At 40.8% G+C, this 14,959-nt stretch overlaps 1 protein-coding gene across 2 annotated transcripts in view; it reads left to right on the top strand.

Moving 5' to 3' along the window:
• Positions 1–14,959, top strand: part of PDE3A (phosphodiesterase 3A) — a 203,202-nt gene that overhangs the window by 171,042 nt on the left and 17,201 nt on the right. For both annotated transcript variants that reach the window (XM_054281858.1, XM_054281859.1), the window contains 5 exons: positions 3,542–3,802; positions 6,304–6,458; positions 9,687–9,802; positions 12,136–12,355; positions 14,719–14,804. In XM_054281858.1, coding sequence (XP_054137833.1) covers positions 3,542–3,802; positions 6,304–6,458; positions 9,687–9,802; positions 12,136–12,355; positions 14,719–14,804 — 838 coding nt within the window. The remainder of the gene's footprint in view (positions 1–3,541; positions 3,803–6,303; positions 6,459–9,686; positions 9,803–12,135; positions 12,356–14,718; positions 14,805–14,959) is intronic.

Here is a 14,959-nt window from a genome sequence, read left to right as displayed (position 1 = left end):
GAAGACTTTTCTTTGTGGTAAGGCATTTGTTGAGTGTATAGATGTCAAATGTGCTCCCCAGGTGAGCCAACACAAGTAGTTCATACCTAAATTTATCTATCTGGTCTTACGGCTCAAGGAACTTGTTATTCCTATTTTCCAAAATTCATTTTTCCTGCACAGTTTTATCTGCTTTTTCCTCCTACTGAGTAAAAAAGCTATTCTTCGAGCTTTGTGCATAATATAATTTAACAGAAGAAAACAAAGGGAATTTTGTGGACTATCATAGAAAAGCCCAGTGAAGGTTATGAAAATTTTGAGAACTTTTCTAGTCATGTTGCAGACTCCAAAACAAATAATTTAAAACTAAAAATTTTAAAGTATATTAAAATTTTCCAGGGTACTGTTTTCATATTGAATATAAGAGTGTTCCTTAGAGTTGTTTCCTGCCTTGACAAAAATCATCTGTGTGATACTGGGACATGCTACTTTTGTGGTTTGATCCTGCACATGCAGCAGTGTGTTTTAGGTTTGTTTGTTTTTTTTAATTTCTGTACATAAAAGGAAGCCTCAAAACATGCAGCAAGTGCATTTGGGCCTACTTAGGAATTCCAGATGGCAATGTGGCCTAAACCAGCTGTTTTTCAGCATTGTAAGGAATTATTTTTTTCTTCTTATCTTAGTTAAAAATGAGCCTGTTTAGTTTTGCTTTTGTTCCCAGCCTGTTTGCTTTCTCATTCTCATGCCCCAGAGCATTTCGGTTTTACTCACTGCATGACATTGCTAAAATCAGGGTTGGAATGAAGTCACAAAATGAACAGCAAGCCAGTCTTATCCAAAAGTCATGGAAGGGAACTGCATTCACAATTATTGGCATAGATGAGCAAATGAACAATGACCATTGTGAAATTAAGTCCACCTTATCTTAGCTCCTCGTTGTTTTGTTTTGTTTTATCAAATTAGTTGTTTGTTATTGTTTGCAAATGTTGTTCATGCCACAATTCCCGAGTATCCGGCCTTGGAGCTTCAATGAGTAAAGTGCTTTGGAAAGAATCCAAATCCAAAGAATCCAAATCAGTTCGTGCAGAGGCTATGCACTTAGTAAAAAACAACTTTAAAAGACTGAGCAAGGATTTTGTCTGCACTTTTACCCTAAAAGAAGACTACCTGCATATCTATCTGAGTGCATGTGCATATATACAATACATATGCATGTATGTGATTACATTAATCTCAAATTTTCAGCAGTTTTCTCTCTTGCTTTCACATCACCACAGTGATTTACACTAAATTCCAAGTTTCCTTGCCCTATAGGGAAACACATTGTCATCTATTTTCTGAGTAATGGTCTGCAAAGCATATGCAGCTCTCTACTGTTTTTTAGCACAGACTCTGAAAAGTAAAATGTTTTAAAATGTTCTCATGCATTCAATTTGTAATATTTTTTAGAAAACAATAATTTAAATGGCTGTAATTTTACCTAGTCAGACTAGTCTGATGGTGCTGTAAATTGACCCTGAGATAGATTAACCATTCCTACTTTTTGACTGGGTCTTAGAATTAAGGCAGGGGTCACCAACGCACATGGCAGCACAGGGAGCTGGAGGCAGAAATCCATGGAGAAGGGCTCTCCCTCTCCCCCCTTGGTACTAATCATGGAGAACAATGCTGGCTGCTTTGCAAAATATCAGTACTGCTGCTCAGAACCTCTGCTTATATCCCACTGAGTCAGACTTGTTTACTTCATAGAAGTATTAATCTCTGCCTCTGATTGTCAACTACTCCAGGCTTAATAGAATTTCAGGCAGTGGATGACACAGTTTTGCTGAAAATATGAGGCTTCTATCGCATTTCGAGTGATGTATTCTGCCTCACTCCCCTTTGGTCCATTTGCTATGGCTGAGGTTTAGATAATTAATTACTCCCATCTCAAGCCTTGTTCTTTAATTTAGGGATTTTCTTTAGCATCTGCCAGAATCTTCTGTGTGCACTCCTGAGATGTTAAGCAATGAAAAAGCCATTAAGTTAAATTCAGGCATTATTTTTTTTTTTTCAGTTGGATGAAATGGCGCTCCAGTAGATTAAGCAGTTTCTGGTTTATGTTATTTCATAGCATGGCAGAGAAATGTGGGAAGAGGCTGGCTGGTTCTCTGGCTGCAGGAGAGGATGGTGAGTGAGGAAGCCCATCTTCTGGTCCTGCAGCTTACCTCAGTCTTAGCAAGAAGCAGGACATGAGGAGGGATCCATGGAGTGAAACATCTGTTTGCCAAGGGACTGATGTCCACGTTATGCAACTGGGAAGACAGAGGGAAGGGGTTTAGCTTTACTTAACTAATACGCCATTTTCCTCAAAAATGCTTTTTTATTTGCCTGTAAAGGCTTTTCTGAGAACGAAGCAGTGTCAAATTGTGTTACTCTGTTCTTTGTGTTTTGAGGTCCATGAATGCTGTCATGAGTCATTCCTGGCTGGGGCTTTAATCACTCTCCTTCTCAGTCTGACCAATTCTCCATGCTCTTTGCTTGCCACTCCAAGCAACTTGTACATTCTTTTCACAGACATAACTTCCCCATTAAGCAAACTATGTATTTTAGCTTTTTCTAAGAAATACATGAAAGCAAATTAGCACAAAATCTGCTGCAATGGTCTCTCTGGGAAACTGCACGTACACCTGCTACACCCCAAACAGGAGCAGCAGGACTGAGCTTATGTGTCAGAGACACAACAAAGGGAAAATGGTCACTCTTGGAGTGCCTTGAAACAGCAACTCCATGCAGAATTTATGGAGGGTTTTAGTGCACCAGCTAGTGGGGCTGAAATGTCACTTCTGCATTGAAATTCCATATGCCTTCTGCATTTTTAGGTGTTTTAATTCTCTATGCATCCAAGTCTCACTGTTGTTTATTGGAGTTTAAAGATCCTCAGACCTTTGCAATTGTACTCTATAGCTGTCAATTCAAAGACTTGACAACTTCAAGGTTTAAACAAATCTACTTGTTTACTCCATTTCAGTTTTGATATAGCTGCCCAATATGCAATTGCTTGGAGAAGAATGTTGTTGCTACCATACCAGAATACTGTAATTTAGTTGAATGGAGATATTTTACAAATCCCAGTATATGCTTGGGATTAATTTCATTTATCTGGGCCTAAGCACTGAGCATTAGTTTTCTAGATTAGTTGTTCTGTAGTTAGTACTCAGGCATCTCTCAGGAGAGTCTCCTCCCATCCCAAGCCATGTCTCCAAAAAACTGTTTGTGCAAATAGGCCCTGGCTATTGACCACGTCTCCACAGGGAGCCTGAACAATTTATTCAGATGGGCTGAGTCAGCTGCAGATGGTGGAAGCTGTGAAATCAGATATGATGGAATTCCAAAGTCTTTGTAGACCGATGATCGATCTATTCAGCATTGTTCTCTGTATTTAAAGAATTATTTCATGTTATTATTTTTCCACCTGCAGATGCTTTAGCAGAAGCTGTGAAGAGTTCACCACAGCTTGAGGCAGTGCCCAGCAGGTTGTTCACTGCTGTTTTCTCACCTGTATTATTTCTCTCGTCTTTAGTCTTCTGGCACCAGCATCACGGTGGACATCGCTGTCATGGGAGAGGCCCACGGGCTCATCACAGATCTCCTGGCTGATCCTTCACTGCCCCCCAACGTCTGCACGTCCCTGAGGACAGTGAGCAACCTGCTCAACACACAGCTGACCTTCCAGGCCATCCACAAGCCCAGGGTGAATCCCTTGGTGTCCTTCAGCGAGAACTACACCTGCTCCGACTCGGAGGAATGTCCCGAGAAGGGAGAGAAACTGGCAATTCCCAAGGTGAGTGCTGGAGCCTGCCTCTCCCTAAAGGGATGTCATTGGGCTGTCAGATGTCACTGGGATTTTTGTGTGAACTGCCATCTCTTCTTCCTTCCCTTAATTAGAAAGGTGAAACCTACAGAATCACAGAATGATGAGGTTGGAGGAGACCTTTATGATCATCAAGTCCAACCTGTGTGCTAACACCTCAGCTAGACTGTAGCACCAGGTGCCATGTCCAGTCCTTTTTTTTAAACACATCCAGAGATGGTGATTCTACACCTCCCTGGGAAGAGCATTCCAGTACTTTATTATTCTTTTGGTGAAAAATTTCTTCCTAATATCCAACCTATACCTTCCCTGATGTAGCTGGAAACTGTGTCCTCTACAGAAGTCAATTAAAAAGTTTCTATTGATGACCTTCATGACTAACAAAAATATCACAATCATTAGTATGACAAATACTGTGAGCTCATGGAAGTTGTCTTGAGAAGAAAAAGATGACAACCATAAATATAAATGTAATGCTGCCTTGAAAAATGGCTTTATGAATGCTCAGGGATCAGGCAGGAAATAACCAGTGTTAACCACCCACACTTAGCAAGTGAACAGCTAGAAAGAGCACATCAGATTTGAAGTAGTATGAATTGTAGGTTTGTTGCTAATTAGCTGTCCTGCAAGGCTTACATTTCATTTCTGAAACTAAACCAAAATGCTTTTGTACTGCAGCTTCCCTTGTAAAATTAAATATAGGCAGAGTACATTGCACAGTCAAATGCTTTTATGTTTTTACAGTTTAAATGGCACAGCCAGTCATTCATTCCAGCATTTCCAGGCATCTGAATTGCAATGCTCGTGATTCTTTTATTACAGCTTAGTGTGATGATAATTGCCACCCTATTTGCCTGTTTAGCAGCTGTATGTACAAAATGGATGTTCACAGGTTTTTAAGCACATTTCCCAGTTTATTTTAGTGACCATATCTATAATGGCTGTACCCCAGGCTCTGAGGGGAAGAGTTAAGTGGAAGAGCACTGCTATCACATGAGCACACACAGGGAACAGATACAAGTTTGCTGTTGCATAATACCCTATGAGGAGGAGAGAAATGAAGGATGAAGAAATGAGTTAATGCTACAGAGAACTAATTAGATTGAAGAATTCATTGACCTGAATATATCACGGTTCATAAAATAAATAGTTTGCATGTCTTTATTTAAAGTGTCTAAAAGCAGATATAGGACCTTCACCTTAACCATCTGACACTGAGCATTTTGTGTAAGGAGATAATGTGTTAACATATTTATCTGCAACTTTGAGCTTCAGAACCACAGATGTCTTCCATCTCATATTTCTTAACCCTCTGGCAAAGTCCAAGCTCTCCATTGCAGATATATTTATTTTAGTTCTTAGCTATAAACATTTCACGAGAACTTCACAAGAGAAACAGCTTACAAAGTTATAGGATCTGCAACAGCAAATCTGGCTCCAAAAAAGATCCTTTATTATCTTTGCACTCAAAAATTTGAAAAAAAACATGTGAATCCTGTTATTTGGAGAAATGGAGGAGACAGGTGAAAGAAAAATGCAGGGGTGGTTAAGAAAAATCTACTGTAAACAGTGATGCTTCCTCTAAGCTTTTTGAGACATCACATCCCAGAGCATGAAAGTTTTATTTCAGTGGATTGAGTAGATATGGCAGGGAAAAAAGTTGGAGCTCCCCTGCCTTATTTTTCTTACAGACTTTCTTGGCTTGAATCTCTGATTCTGAGGATCCATGACAATTTAAATCAGAGTAGTTGAGGTTGAAAGTGCATCTGGAGATTGTCTAGTCCAGTCCTGTCCCTCAGCTCATTGAGGAGAAAGTTTCTCTAGGCTCAGCCTTGATCAGGTTGCTCAGGAAGATGTCCAGTTGGGTTTTGAGTATCTCCGTTAATGTAGATTTCACAGCTTCTTCAGGCAACTTCTCTGTGTTCAGGCCTCCTCACAGTAAAAAAAATATTTTTCTAAATTTTAATTAAATTCTTTGTACTTCAGTTCTTGCTCCACTGCCTCTTGTCCTGTCACTGGGCATCCCTGCAAAGACCCTTCTCCTTTACACCCTCCCTTTAGGTATTTGTGTACACTGGTACGATCTACCCTGAGACTTTTCTTTAGACTGAGCAATTCCAACTCCCTCAGCCTTTCCTTTCATGACAGATGCTTCAATCACTTTTATGGCCTTGCTAACTTGTTTAAGTACCTTTGGCCACATCAGGTGTTGAACATGTGTGGCTATGGGGCTGTGCATATATATATATAGATATTGATGTATATATACCTGTTTTTAAACTTGAGATAGGGAGGATGGTCCAGACTGTCGAAGCATTTAAAGCATTGGCTGTGTTTGAAATGAATAATCCGTGGGAGAACCCAGATTTAAAGGTGTTGTCTGGCGGAATGAAGCCAATGGAAGTGGTTTATTTGTGCATGTGCAGAGGTTTTGCAGCTGTACCAACTGAAGGGCCCTGGTTTCCCCACAGCGCTTACGGAGGAGTTTGCCTCCAGGACTGCTGAGACGAGTGTCCTCCACCTGGACCACCACCACATCAGCCACAGGACTGCCCACCCTGGAGCCAGCTCCAGTCAGGAGGGACCGCAGTGCCAGCATCAAACCTCACGAATCTTCGTCATCCAGGTTACACATAGCCTCCTCTCTCTTTTATCTTTCTCTTCGGGCAGATTTCTTTGGTTCTGTGTGCAAAATGCATTCAGAAATGCTGGCTGTGAACTGTGTTAGAGTTACTTCTTCATGTTTCTCTAAATGGATTTGACAAAGAAGCAGCATTCCCATTTTCTGTCAGGTTATGCCAAAATTATTCATATTATTGGGTAGAAAAATAAATTTTAAAAAAGAACTATTTATGTTAATGGAGTGCAGAACTGCCCAATAAAATTGGAAGAAAGGCTAAGATATCTGGTTAAAGTTTTCTTGAGATGTAGGGGTTGCTTAGATGGTTATTGCTCAGCCTAGAAAAACTGCAGCAATTACATCAGCAATTTCTAAGAACACACCTACTGATGTGGTCCTGTCATTAAACCAGTTCCTAAAGCACTTCTCCATCTCCCATTCTTCTCAGGGTCTAATCCCTGAGCTGGAATCCTGAAGCACACGATTCCAGCTCAGGAATCCTACGAATTTCTCCTATGGAATGGAGAGAGAGTTGTGTCTGCTCAGCTGCTTATAGCCAGGAGCCAGCTTGTTTGCGGAATGTGCAGAGATTTTAATAAAAGTTGTACTACCTCAACCCCATGTCATTACAACAAGATTTCCTCCCTTCTGGCTCTGTGAATACTTTTCTGTTCTGGTCAGAGAGGAGCAGAGCCATCAAAGGAAGGTGGAGAGCAGCCAGTTGTGGTACCACCCTGTGAGAACGAAGTTCAGGTCCCCTCCCTACCTCAGCAAGGGCCATCACCTTGGGGCTGGTGGATGAAGAAGGAGTGTGGCGACACCGGGGAAAGGAAGATCAGAGTGAAAGCACTACGTTCAAGAGGAGAATTCAGAGCTGGGACATCAGAAGACTCATGTGCTTTTCTGAAATTCAAAATTTGGGGAAAGAGATAGGACCTTGGAAGGCCCAACATCACCAGTGTTGGCTGTTGGATAGATTGGGGGAATGCAGCTCCAGAGAGCAGCTTCCTTCTAAGGTTGGCCTTTTTTTGGATACCTAAATGTGTCCCGTGGATGAGGCTGTCACACAGGGTGTGGAGGTGCTCAAGGCAGCCTGCAGAGTACCCTGAAAGCCTCATGCAAGAAAAACACGTGGTTTGCCAAAGTTCCCTTTGTGAGAAGTCCCATCTGCCTCAGTAAAAGTAAATATAAGGAAGCTGTAACCAAATGCAAATGTTCCTCACTCCCAGACCTGTGGTTCCGGGGGTGCATTTGATTTATGCTGTTGATCCCACTCTCACGTAGTGTGTAAGTGTCCCAAGATGGGAATCAGAGGGTGAGGGAGAGCAATTAAATATTATTGTTGGTCCTTCCCTGTGGTTGTTATATAACTCTGCATGAGGAGCCAGCTAAGCAGGCTATCAATTCTTCCTATGTTTGATGTCATAGCCAGTGGTGTAATTATAGCTCTGTCAAGCCTCCCAGCCTACTGTTTGCACTCCTTCTTTCACAGTAGGAGAAACAATGTGTATTCCAGAAAGGGGGAAAATGAATCCTATAAAAAATCCTTTAAAAATTTTGGCAGACCAAGAGAGATCTGCTTTCAAGGAGAAGAATTTTGAACAGAAGAGAAAAAATATATCTTGGTTATCTGCCACTTCCCCTGTACCAAATTCAAGCACTCCACTGGTCACAGAGAAAGAAACATTTCATAAGTTGAACAGTAGGAGAGAGGCTGACACTGGAATTGCCCTGTGGCAGATTCTCTAGTTACAAAACATACAGCTTGTTCCTCACAATGTGGGACATAACTTCTGAATTTCTGGAGTCACATATTTGCAAAAATCCCCCATAACTGTCAGTTTGAGATTAGAATTCTGTATTCTTCCAACCCCGTGTCACTGTACTGGGTAGACATTATGCTGGAAAAATAATAGAGCTCCCACATTCTTTCCCTCACCCACTTTTATAGCAGGTGATTTGCCTGTAGGAACTCAAAGAATGTGTGTCAGAGATTTTTGCTTTGGTTTGGGTTATTTTACTGTACAGTGGGCCAGTGTGTTATATTCTTCATGACAATGAAAAAACAAAGCAAAACTTTTTTTTTAAACATCTGTATTCTTTCTTTGCCTCACTTCATCACAGATTTTAAGAATTTGGGCCCATGAAGACAGCCAGCAAGTATTTTTGTAGGTAGTACTTATAGTCCAAAACAACATGTTTGCAGAGGTAACACAGCACCACATGCCTTTTTCTTTCAGAATGATTTTTTTTCCTTCAAGTTTATTTTTTTCAAGCTCAGCTGGAGCTGTGCTACATCAAAAGTCTGTCTTCAGCATTGAGTGTCACTTCATCCCTTGGATGAGAGGCTGTGAGGAGAAATGTGGGGCCTGGGCTGCCTGGCAGACCTCTCCAGAGAGCTCACAGCTTGATAAGAGCCAGTGCTGCATCCCTGCAAGAAGCTGACATTTGATGGGTGTCATTCAGGAAACTCATTATAAATACAGTTTTCTTGCTGTGCAGAAAATTTTTGCCTCTTCTGGCATACAATTACCACCCAAAGGCTAAAATCATAGCCCATGCTGCTGCAGGGGACTAACACTGCTCCCCACACACAAGGATACGTGCACTTAGATTCCTTCAGCACAAATTCCCTTGCACTGATGTCTCCAGGGTTGGAGAGGGGCATTTTTTGGGGAGTTCAGCAGGTATTTCACCTGGTTAGGGTATGAAGGGGCACACCACTATGCACAGCCACACAGGATGCTTCCAGTCCTTCCCAGGCTCCTGAGGAGTTCCTCCAGTGCCCCAAGGGTTGTTGTGTGCCTGCTGTGGTGCCAGCAGCAGAGGACACTGGGTTTCCAGTTCTGCTGAGAACTTGTGTCATTTCTGGCTCTTTTAAGGAGGTGTTAAAAGAGAACATAAATTTAACTTATTTCAAGCCAACTTTTGAACCTCTTTGTGCTGTCAGAACAATATAATGAAGGCATCTTTGTATAAATAAAGCAAATAGTAGTCAGCACTGAGGGAAGTCCAGCTTTAGACTGGCTGCATTGTAACTATTTTTGCTGGAGGTGGTACTGAGTGCCTCACAAACACCACTTCAGCCAGCTCATGGATGTCATTTCCCTCACCAGATTTTGAGCTATCTCAGTATCACCTACTCCTTGTTGCAGCTCCTCACTTGATAAGATCTGCCATTAAAGAGGCTTTTTCCTGTGTTAAATGTTTCTTGTTTGTGCTCTGGTTTGGCAGCTCTGACTCGTGGAACAGCTCCATTCTGATGACAATCACCAAGAGCAGGTCCTTCTCCACCTCCTACGCCGTGTCCTCCACCAACCACCTGAATGCCAAAAGGCAGAGCCGCCAAGGTGAGTGGCACCCCCAGCTCTGCCAGCCTGGCCTGACCATGCCAGCAAATCACATGGGCTCTGCTTTCTTCATGGTGGAAAAAGCCCAGTCTTTATTCACTTTTTTGTGCAGTTTTACAGACCTCATGTGTGACTCCAATTGGTCAGGAGCTTTCTTGCCAATCACTTTATTGGTTATTAACAAGTTGTTCTGTATTGACTGGTCACTCAAACCCCTGATGCGTACATGCAGGGAAAGTTGTTTGTGAGAGATAGTTTTCATTTTTCTATCTCATCATCACATTTTAAAATACTGCTATGTCTTCCTATTTTGGAAAAAACTCAAGTGTTTTCATATGTAGTTTTGCATCACATTGAAGTCATTGGTTTGTATCTGTTTATATCTTCAACACTGCACATTTGAAGTAGTTCTGGAGGACCTAAGTGCATGGATGTACTTAAATAACACTCTTTGTATTTTTATGCTTTTCTTATCTTGATTGTGAAAAAATCCTTGCTGTAGCAAGACACATTTTCTCTCACTTTTGCCAGGAAATGGCTGAATGTTGGATTATTGAAAAAAAGTTTTGCTTTTTTCTGGTAATTTTATTTGTGTTTACCTTCCCTGGTAAATTAGTTCCTTAAAAAAACCCCAAAAGTACACACAACAAAAATATTTCAAGAGACCGGATCTCTGCCAGCAGGAGAAAGCTTGCTGTGATTAGAGACATTATTGTGAGAAGTGCTGTTTAAATTCTCAGGACTTGGTTCAAATTGTTGAAAGACCATGTGTATTGCATCCTGTATGAGTTATGAATATTCCTTGGTAACCTATATCTCAAAGATGGACAATAATCCAGCTCAATCCCCTGTGCAACTAATAGACTGTGAAATGTTTTTAAAGACACATTTTTGGTGGATGGAAAGCTGATATCTCAATGAATTCATAAATGTGAAACAGAGGTTTCCTGTATTTTAAAGCCATTTCCCTGTGTCATGGCCATCTGATAACATTTTAATTGCTCTGAAGGCTGTAGTGTTCTGATCTCAAGATTGCCATTATATCCTACTTGCAATCATTGAATCAAGACACTAAATACATACCGCATTTGCTGGAGAAATCCTCTTAATCAAAACAGAGATGCTGAATATCTCTAAACTACAGCACAGTAAATCAGATTTTTTTCATTTTTTAAACTCTTGGATTGTCAACAGTAAATCAGATTTTAGCCTCCCATCACAGTAAGTTTCTATCAGGGAAAAAACACTGGAACTGTGCATGTATATCTTGCAAGGATAATATTTCATAAACTTAGATCAACATATTGCCTTCTTTTAAGATAATTTTTGTGTCTGGAATGCATTTAGATAGGGGGCAAAATTCAAACATAAAACCCCTTCAAGTTCCTAAGGCCTTGCTATCCTTTGGCTGTGAAGATGAATGTGGTAAATTCACTGGGGCTGAGTTCCTGCAAACTTCCGAACAGGAGCTAACTCAATTTCCATGCATTTCCTTTCAAGATAGATGAAGTTTGCACTTTGAGTCTCATTTTGTCTGAGACTAGGAATTGTAAAGTGGATTCCAAGAGAAAGCAACACTTTGATTAAACACTGGATGCATTTCACCTTGGCAGTGGTGCTCAGGTGGAGTAAGGGACTGAGAGAACCACACCTTGCTGGTGTTGCACATGTGGATATTGGCAGTTCCTGTGCTCTAGCTCAGGTGTACAGTACTGTGTGCTGCTGAAATGGTTGCAATTCTCCCTTAGTGAGCAACAGATATAGAAAAATCAATTCAAACTAAAGATCAAGGCCAAAATCTTTAAGAAATGGCCCCAGAAGTGCAGTATTTTATATAATGAATGGCTACTAAAAATTGCTCTTTTGCTTTATTGCTAGCCTACAAACCTATAGAAATCCAAATTTTGTGGGAATGTGTGTGATCCTGCTTTAGAGATGGTGAGAGAGGAGCTGCAGATGGCTCTGGGAGCTGCCTGTTTGGGCTGTGTCTCTGTCACTAGCACATGTTGATACCAACAGTGGTGCCACAAACTCCTCTGTCATTTCATGCCTGTCCACTCAGTGCATCCTGCTCACCAGGGAAAATATGCTTTGTGTTTTGGGCCAGATCTTCAGCAGGTAAAAGTGGCTGATAGCAATGGAAGTTCCTCACTCTGTGACAGCCCTGGGCTTGGCTCAGGGTGGAGAAGGGAATTCTCTTTATCTATTTTGGTTTTGGAGACTATGCTGGTGCATATCAAGAAGAGTATTTCTGCACAGTGAACTAATACAAGCATCTGCCACTTCTGATAATTGATAACACAATTGATAACACTCCTCTTGTCCTTGGCCAGGTATCCCACCAAATATTTCACCTCTCACCTCCCCGTGCCATTCGCCGATTCAGGGGACGCCTGCCACGAGTCCTACTGGGAAAACATCTTCTGTGTCATTTCCAGAACCCACAGACACTGACACCAAGCAGGGCCTAAAGCCACACAAGGTCTTAACTTCTACTCAGAGTGCACCTACCCTGTCAGACCCTGTTATCAGCCCCTCCATCATCTGCAGCAGGTGAGATGATAATTTGACATGCCTTGCAATCATTTCATGCTGTTCTCATGAACATGTTCTGTTGGCCCACATACAAGTTTTTTGTGTTTTACTGCAGTATTTATATTGATTTTTCAGGTTTATAGTACTTCAGTAAATGTGTAGATCAATGCTACAAAATTCTTTAAAAATGGGAGACTGTTGGCTGTGTTTATTCCTATGTTTATTGCTCCTGTCAGGTGGACAGCCTGATTCCTAAACAAATTCTTTGTCAAGGACCTGCAGATCCCAAAGTTGGATTTCATGTTTGCAGCTTGTGTTTCTGGAGCCATGCCCTTGGCATGAGCAGTCACCTTTAGGGCACAGGCCAAGGCTTGCACAGCAGGCACCTGATGTGCATAGAAAGATCTGACTGCTATGGCCAGAAGTGCCTGAAGACTCTGTGATTTTGAGCCTTCTCAAAATCACTGAGGAGCCCATTCTCTCTGGAGGAGTGGGTCCTGTCTTCCCTAGGAAGAGTCAGATTAGGTACTGTGGGGATATTTTTTTTTCCAGAAGTCAACTGCAGATGAGTTCTTTCTACTGCTAAGAGCTCCAGTAACACAGTTTAATTTCTTACTTTAAATTACCCCTTTATTAGGGAACACAGACCACACCTACTTTGCAAAATTAGCATTTTTGGAAAGAAAGTTGTTCTGCTTATCTTCTCAGAAAGGATTCAGTTGCTAAATCAAATACTGGAGTTTGCAATATGTGTCCAGTTCAGAACAGTGGAAAGCACTGGTATTCCCAAGTCTGTTCCAGTGCAGTTTCAAGGTTGCTTTGTTCACCAGATGTTACTTTTGGCCATAGCACGAGTGGCCAGCCAGCAGAGAGCATGGCTGTTATCAAGTTTGACTATCTATGGAAATAGTTTTTAGTTTCTGCCTTCAGTCACATGATTTTGGATGTGTCTCAGTGTGCTGTGTGTAAGGCTAGGAAGTGGCTGTGAGAAAGTCAAAATTGAGACTCGAGCTTTGCTCAAGGGAGTCATCCTCACTGGAGTTTGGAGTCAGATCCAAACAGGCTTTTGAGATGGATTTAGATTACTAAATAGAAACTTAAGTGCTTTTAAGTTTTCCAAAGGTATACCTGAATTGGGATTTGGAGAAGTTCATTTGAAATTAAAAGTATATTACACAACAGAAATAAAGCATAAAGGTGCTGGAGTCTTACTAAGCTGTGCCTTTATTATCGCTTCAGGAAAATACTGTTATTTCACAAGTGGAATTCATTTCTGGAAGCCTTCTATTAAAAGGAACTAAGAATTGCATTTAAAATATCAGAAAAGAATCAATGTAAGCTTGTTGTAGATAGTAATGAAATTAATAACTTTTTCATCTTGTTTATGAATCTGACTGATGCAAGATTTATTTGCTTGGCTATGCACTACAAGTATCGTTGAATACAGATGAGCATTTTAATCTGGAAATCTTTCAAGAACTCATGCTGTTTGCAGGGCATACCCAGCTCCAGGATATGTTTGGATGACCCAGCCAAAAGCTAACTGGCCCAGGAGTTATGCCATTTTTATATATTGAACTTAAAATGGTGCAAAGGTTCTAGTACAAAGTTTGACCAATCCAAATAATTCTGTAATAGTTGCTTTGTGAAGACTGTTGTATATAAGATATGCCACAAAATGCTGACTTAAACCAGAGAAAATGTCACATTGTAATTAGGGTTTAAAGGGAACTATACACAAAGAATAAAGCTTTTTAATGGAAGGGAAGAGCCAGTCATTTGAAAAGGTCATGATATTGTGGTCTGTCCTGAAATGTATTTATGTTCTGGAAATGATGAAGCAAACTCTGCCCTCTTGGTTCTTATGTACTTGGTATGCTGTCACTGAAGTAATGATTAAATATAATTTTCCTCCTTAAGAAGAACATATTCAAATTTTAGGCAAGAAGAGTGCAACCAGATCATAACTGTGTTCAAACTGAATTCTGCAAGATTGTATGAGACTCTGGCACAGTTTCATAATTTTAATTCATGTTTATAGGGCAGCTGTAGATATAGATCTAGAGGGTTTATTTTGTGCTGGTATACTTGCAGAATAAAAAAAAATATTTAAAGAAATCACATTGTTCGGGTTTACTGCTGAAAACACCAATTCACACATTTAATGGTGTTGGGCAATTAATCCAAGTTCTTTCTGTATTTTTGTCCCGAGATCCAATAAAACTTTATTATTCTCCTGTGATTTTGTCTGTAGAACATACCCTGGACCATGACTTAGACTGCATGACATAATCTCACACTGCCAGTGGGAAATCCTTTTACACAGGACTGTCTAAGGCACGTGGTTCTTCATATTGTCTGTGTTTGTTGATGTATTTCAGCTGTGGCAGACCCTACAACCAAATAGAAGCTGGTGATGGGACACTAAATAGAAATGATGCTACTACACACACCCTGAACAGAACAGGTAATTCTTTGTCAAAAACACCTTGTTCCCTCAAATTAAGTAATTATCCACTAAAAGGGCAATGAGCTTGTCTGCCATAAAAGGAGAACACACCCAGGTGAGTCCATACAAATTGTCTTGGACAATTTCATGTCCAAATGCACCTTCCCTTTTCC

Source organism: Melozone crissalis, unplaced genomic scaffold (assembly GCF_028551555.1).
Source record: "Melozone crissalis strain CALT ecotype California unplaced genomic scaffold, PUWL_Pcris_2 ptg000033l_1, whole genome shotgun sequence".
Taxonomy (NCBI): Eukaryota; Metazoa; Chordata; class Aves; order Passeriformes; family Passerellidae; genus Melozone; species Melozone crissalis.
Note: the sequence above shows the minus strand (reverse complement) of the source record. Positions and strands in the feature narration are given on the sequence as shown.